Source organism: Centruroides sculpturatus, unplaced genomic scaffold, assembly GCF_000671375.1.
Source record: "Centruroides sculpturatus isolate CEXI.00-Female unplaced genomic scaffold, Cexi_2.0 scaffold313, whole genome shotgun sequence".
Classification (NCBI taxonomy): Eukaryota; Metazoa; Arthropoda; class Arachnida; order Scorpiones; family Buthidae; genus Centruroides; species Centruroides sculpturatus.
In genome coordinates, this window is record NW_019384656.1 from 46,793 (window position 1) to 54,218 (window position 7,426).

General features: G+C 30.9%; 1 protein-coding gene across 1 annotated transcript in view; it reads right to left on the minus strand.

Annotated features, from left to right (window-relative positions):
* LOC111626455 (glycine-rich cell wall structural protein 1.8-like) overlaps window positions 1–817 on the minus strand; it is a 6,476-nt gene extending 5,659 nt beyond the window's left edge. The window contains exons 1-2 of the mRNA XM_023369832.1: window positions 800–817; window positions 18–720 (exon numbers count right to left, since the gene is read on the minus strand). Coding sequence (XP_023225600.1) covers window positions 18–720; window positions 800–817 — 721 coding nt within the window. The remainder of the gene's footprint in view (window positions 1–17; window positions 721–799) is intronic.
* Window positions 818–7,426: the final 6,609 nt, after the last annotated feature.

A 7,426-nucleotide genomic window follows, 5' to 3' on the forward strand; every position in this document is an offset into this window, starting at 1 on the left:
GTATCCTCCGTTGTTACCACCTCCCCTGTATCCTCCGCTGTTACCATCTCCCCTGTATCCTCCGCTGTTACCACCTCCACCGTATCCTCCGTTGTTACCACCTCCCCTGTATCCTCCGCTGTTACCACCTCCCCTGTATCCTCCGTTGTTACCACCTCCACCGTATCCTCTGTTATTATCTTTATTTTCATATTTTGCTATTTTCTCTCCTCTTCCATATTCTCCACCGTAATTTTCATATTCTCTATTATTCTTAGTTCTACCTTCATATTCTCCACCACCACCTCCATATCCTCCAAAATTATGTCCATAATTTTCCATATTGCCTCCGTATCCTCCACTACTACCACCTCCATATCCACCAGTACTATCGCCTCCGTATCCTCCAATACTACCACCTCCGTATCCTCCAATACTACCACCTCCGTATCCTCCAATACTACCACCTCCGTATCCTTCAATACTACCACCTCCGTATCCTCCAATACTGCCACCTCCGTATCCTCCAATACTGCCACCTCCGTATCCTCCCATATCTCCATATCCCTCATGTCCTCCTCCATATCCACCATGACCACTATGATAGAAACGATTATCATATCTTTCGCTAGTTCCTCCTCCTACTCCTTTCTTGCATTTTTGAGGATAATGATGTATAATATCGCCATACATTTTACCACTCATAACAAAATGATGAGGAAATATGATTACAATAAACACCTAAAACGAAAACAAAATTCATATATTTGAAATATTTTTAAAAACTAAAAATTTAAAATACTGTATTAAAAAATCTCACAGCTATGAAATTAACCATCTCAAATCTCTCTCGATAATCAAAGGAGACAAAATAAAAAAACTGCTTTTATATCAATTATAAAAGATTCAAACATTTTTAAAATAATTGTTTCCAAGACATGGACGAAAAGAAATCTCTCGAAAGTAATTAGGTTATTCACTTTTATTGTTTTGATTTGAATGCTTTTCCTTATTGTATTTACTAAAGAAACATATTCATAAAGAAATATCAAGTAATAAGGAAGATAAATAAACAGAAGAAAGTGAACATTAATAAATAAAAGATTTTAATTACAATATTTCCCAATCAGATTGTTACTTGTAAGTTACGTATTCGTGTTTATACAAATAGATTATTTCTATACTTCAAGGAAAATAGAACAAATGAGAAACCACGCTATACGCTACTTTATAAGGTCATGCACGATATGAGATGTGCATAATGGAATTTCGAAATGCAATCTTGATCTTTAAATCCTTTTATTTTTGAGAGCGTTAACCTATCTTTATTCGAAAAAGTATTTTAAAAAAATACATTTTCAGTCTTTTAAAAATTAAGTAAACATTATTCATGTATTTTGTTTTCAAATTATATATTCAAATTTTTTTTAAAACTTTATTTTGATTTTTGGTCCGTGACCCAAATAGCTACAACTTGCATTAAGATGATGATTAGTCATCGTTGGTATAGAATCCATCATTTAATGTTAATGAATTACCAGTTAAACTAGAAAGTTAGGCGAGATAAAAGCATAGGCCTATATCTTGATGTTTGTCAATAGCCTTAAACTAAATTTCCGACAAACCCATTTATTTATCATCTGTCCAGATAAACAAGTAGTAGCCATCAATCTGTTTTGAAGAATCTTAATTTCTAATTAATAGTGTACAAAATAGTATGACAAATAGTTTATAATGCATTTCATAATGGAAATAATTATATGTGATTCATAAACGCACGATAAAGTGTTTAAACTATATATTTAATAGCAAACATAAGTTTAAATTAGCGCTGTTTTGCTAACATTCAATAATTTTAAGTCAGAAGAACAATACATTTTATTTTACATGTTGTAAAATGTTACTTGAAGAAATTTAAGCGTTTAAATTTGATTAAATACAATATATATATATATTAATATTTCGATGTAATATTTGAGATTTGTTTATCGCATAATTTATAATCAAATTTATATTACTGTATATAAAAAAACTATGCGATAATTTATTATTAACACTTATAGCAACAGAACTATCATTCTACCTGTACACAATTAGTATTCATTGATATTGATAGTGCAGACCTTGAAAATGATCATTATTAATTAGTACCTTGAAAATTACTATTCATTATTATTATTATTATTAGACAATAATAAGTGTTTCTCTACCTTTATAGAATTATCGCCCCCTTTATAAGTGTCGAAAGAAATTTTAATATCGCCCCCTTTTCTTTATCAAATATTATTTTATACTTTTTATGTTTTATAAAAAAATCATAAATAAATAATTATTTATTCAAATACAAATTTCGCAACAATTAGTTGTCAATTCTAGAGTTGTATATTAAGATAAATAAGTATTAACGTAATCATCTAGGCCGACGAAGTTGAGCCAACTTGTTTATATTTTGTTGAAAACTAGTTAAAAATAATTCAAATCACTTTTTCGAGTTACTGTATTTGCAAACGATTCGTTCTTTGCACAACTGAAGAACGGCACTAAATCCTTATCTACGACACAAGAAGTTGGAAATGGCATAATTAGCAATTTGATTTCATTCCATAGCGTTTTAAACTCGTTTCTAGTTTAAAACACTCTTTTATTCAAAATATTTCAGTTTTATCTTGTGTAAATAAAATTTAGGCTTCGAAGTTGATCGAATTTTCTTGCAAATGAGCGGGCATCATATTTACATCTACATGAAAAGGGTTAAAGAACGTAGAGTTCAATATAACTATAAAACGCCAAGAAAAATACGTCCGATACACTCGAAAACGAAAACGCAAACGAATCGATGGAGACCTTTGCCGAAATAAAACGGCCCATCAGTGAATGGAACGGCCAAGCTGTTCCATTCCCTGAACACTAGGAGTTCGGTCGTGAGTTCACCAGAACGGGCTGGCCACGTGGAGTTTTCCGGGTTTTCTCCACGTCTATAACGCCTAAATAGGGGCCAGTTTTCCTTAAAAAGACCTCCTGGAAAGCATCCCCCTAGGCAGATCGCCTAAGTGTGTCGTTGCCGTAACTAAAGAAACTTTAGTCGCTAGAAATATTAGGCCTAATGTAAATTATATTTACATTCAACAAATATTTAGGAGGAATTATGAAGGAAATTGCAAGCGTTAAAGGTTCAAAGGTGATTTTGAAAAGAGCTCCCAATTTATATAAAATTCTTAGAAACGATAAAGGGGTTATTAAAAAAGTAGATAAGGCAGGTGTNGGATTGACTAAGTATAATCCCGAAATCCCGGGATTAGAAATAAGGACCGGGATCGAATTCCCTAGATAGGACTGATAATTACACATATATTGAAATATAAAGAAGTTCGTTGATGGTTTGGAAATGCATTATATCAAAAGTTTAGTCGAATCAATGCAAATCTTGCTACCACTCATTATCTTCGTTACCTTTCTTGCCCTTGAAAAACAAGTAAACATCTTATAAGATGACAATGACCCTAAGCACTACCTTGCGAGTCAAAACATTGCTAAATCAAAAAAATCGAATGTTAAATGACCCCAGATTACCCAATCACCGGATCTAAACATCATGAAACACGTCTCGTTTGAATTAAAAAGATAAAAAATTTCAAATATAGAATAAGTATTATATAATCAAACATAGAAAAACTTTGGACAAGAATAGAAGCCATTTTAAATAATATTAAACTTAGAAACTTTGCAGAAAGTTAATCCACATAATATCTAATAGAACTTAGGCAAAAGATCTATTAATCATTAGAAAATATTAATCACTATGTTACATTCTGTTGAATTCAAGTTTGTATTTAATTAATAATTTATCAAGTTTTTCGAACAATAAGATGTTTGAAAGTAGTGGAATGAACGGAAAAATGAAAATAAAGTGATTATTTCTATTGAAAACAAACAAGAAAAAGATTGAAATTTATTATAAATTTTAGGAATGAAATAAGAAATAATTGTTGGAGAATTATACGCGTAACAGAAGTAGCCTAAATCTAGTGACTTTTAATCAGATTTACGCAAAAATTACTAGAAGAAAACGAATGAAACTTGCTGCCCACTAGTGACCGAGTGGATAAACCACTAGGCCACTGGTGGATATTGCTCAACAACACTAGTGACGGGTTTGCACATCGCTAACGGGCCAGCCGTTAGAGTTTCCCGGATTTTCTTTATATAAATAACACCTAAATTTGGGCCAGTTTTCCATAATAGTCCTCTCGAAAAGTATCTCTCGTTACCAGATCGCTCATATGCTACATTACTTTGTACTATCAATCCAGTCCAATCCATGAAGCATGATAGGACTAGAGGATTTGATCCCGGGATCTCGAAAATCGGGATCCCGGGATCCCGACCACTTTTCAGTCCCAAAATTTTCGGGATTAAGTTTTCCTAATCCCGAGATTNGCTATTAACCTACTTCGCGTTGAATTTTCATCGATGTTAAGCCTAACAAAAATTTTGTAAAATAATAATCGTCGCTATTGTATCGTTAAAAATTATAAAATTAAGCCTCGTTTAAATACTGGCTCCCTTTCATGGTCGATCTAGTGTTGCCAGCTAAAACACGTAAAAATATTATTAAAGTAGCCAAGACATAGCCAAATATTGTAGCGCACGTCACTAGCGGACATTTGGAATTTGCCGACTAGGACGGTCGGATAATCGAGGCTCTACTGTACTTCTATTCCGCTACTAGAACAGTTTATTTGACAGACATTCTATCACCAGGACGGATTCGCATCCGAATCCTATTGGAATTCTGTTTTTCTCGATAAGGTTGATTTATTTTACAATCTTCAGTCAAAACTGTCCGACCGTATTCCGAAGAACGGACGGTAAACAAACAGCAAATACAAACCTATTAACGGTTTAGCCGTCGAACGGCACAAGCTTTGACTGATTTCCGAATCAGGAGTTCTAGGCCAGATGACCGAGCAGGATAAGGGGAAAAAGGGATTGTTAATAGACTTGAGCACGCGCTCATTATAGCAAATTTTAGTTGTTTTTTTTTTTGAATAAAGGTACAGTACATGATAATAAATTACTTTATGTATAAATACCTTTGCTGTTACGAAATTTTTTAAATTCATAACATTCTAAGGACGAATAAGCCAATCTATTCATGTTGAATGTAAGCCATTCTCCTAGCATGTTTAATATTTCATTTGCAAATATATGTTTAAACAATGAATAAACAAAGTATCGCCTGTTATCGTCCAAATTTGACTGTAAATACATTAATTACTGACCATAAATGTTGTTTGTTCATTCATTCTAAAAGTATATTGAATTCATATAAATTTCACATCGGGTAAATAATTTATTTCGTGAACAGTCTCCATTTTCCGCATCTATCAATACGACTCGTTTCTACTCTTATCCAGTTTTAAGCATTTCCATGGAAATGTTTTTAACTATTAAGTTTTTCTTTATAGTTCGTTTCGTAGTGAAATATAAATACCAATAGATATATACATGAAAATTATTCTAATTAGTCTCAAAAAAAATTTTTTTATATGGGTACTTGAGATTAAAGCTTCAAGGCGCGTTCTACAGGTAGCAAGCTGTCACGTTGCTTACCAAACGAGCGGTTTACTTAAATTACTTATTTGAAATCAATGTAAAATGTGCAAGAACTAAGTAATGTAAAGCTTCTGATCGATATATGGTGACATTATTATTATAAAGAAAATGCTAAAACTGCCTTGTTAATGTGTTTTCGGTTATCTAATTAATTATGTATTGATATATGCTAATTTAAGTTTTAATTTTTCATTTATTTTCATGAAAGATTTTAAAGTGTTTTTTTTTTTTTTTTTTTTTTTTGGCGAATAAAAGATAATAAGGAACACCAAACATTTGTATTTCTCAGATTCTCGACTGTACACCTACCTTTTCACCCCCCGTATATATGTTATGTATTTAAATTGTAAATAATTCATTTAAAAAGATGCTATTTAGACTGACTTGGAATAAAATCGAAATTGATATTTATTATTTGACGTCCATTATCTGCTTGTTTACGTTTTTAAAATGCGAAATAGATGCAAAAATTAGTACTACCACCATGTTTTCATAGTTCGTGATTTTTACGTATTTCATACTGTAGTACTGTACGCAGTTTTCATTGTATTGTGCTTTATATTATTTCACATATTCGTTTCACTTTTATTTACTAGGAGTTGGACCGTATTGTTTTTTTTTTCCTGTGAAAAGACAGACTCCCGGTTTACTATCGTTCATTTTACAACTCATCCGTTTTTAAGATTGCTGAATTAATTTCTGAAAACTCTACCAATCTTAATACTGGACTGGGGTTGGTCGCATAATTGAAGAGTCGGATAACCGAAAAGTATGAAAAAATCCATTATTAGTGTAGTACAGTGGTTCCCAACCTTTTTTCATTAGCGTACCCCGTGACATGTCATATCTCTAGATTGTACCCCTCATTTAAGAAATTTAGTGAGTACCCGTATTGTTAATTTTACATATTGTNATTTAATGCTTTGAATTTCAATAATAAACTTTTTGCAAGTTTTTCTACTTTTTTTTTTTAAAAGGAATTTTGAAAATCATCAATCAATCAATTAAAAACATGAAAAAATCAACAGTTTAGATTATAAAAATATTTTTACTTTATAATACATTTACATAATTTGATGAAATTAAACATAGTATACATATTAACACAGATACTGTCCATAATAATTCTACATAATTGAAATAAATTATACAAAGAAACTTTTTGGTACTTTATCTATATTAAGTACTCATACAGTAAATTCTATCTTCTGGATAGTTTTTATACAATACCAGTTTGTTTTTCACACAATTGCATTGCAAAAATCATCATGTAAACATGTTTATGGAGATTTAATGCAAAATAAAACGCTCTCTCCTGAGAAAATAAACATAGGCATTAACACACTCAATACAGAAATTTTTCATGAACAACATGTAATTGCTACAAAATAGACTCCAGAGCATATAAGCATCTAATACTGAATAAAGCCTGCTATTATATTCAGGTTGACAAATACAGAAAATCTCCAACTGTTAAAACACACAACTTAAATATACCTTATGCATGGCAATTGTATTAATTTAATTTTAAATATATCATAATACAATAAATATTGAATATCATCAAAAAAATTTTTAAATGTTGATTATATAAAATTATAATTTTTACATATTTTATCAATTATACAGGTAAATTATGTGAGTTGAAATGTATCTATCAATACATTTCAATTTTTTTCTTACATCAGTATCTAGATAATCTTTTTTAAGAATTTGAGAATTATAGAATTGCAAATATTTTTAGAACTATAATTTATGTGCATAGTATATACTAAACTAATAAAATGATTATAAATTGTTCTCCACAGGAAAATCCAATATTTTTAAAGAA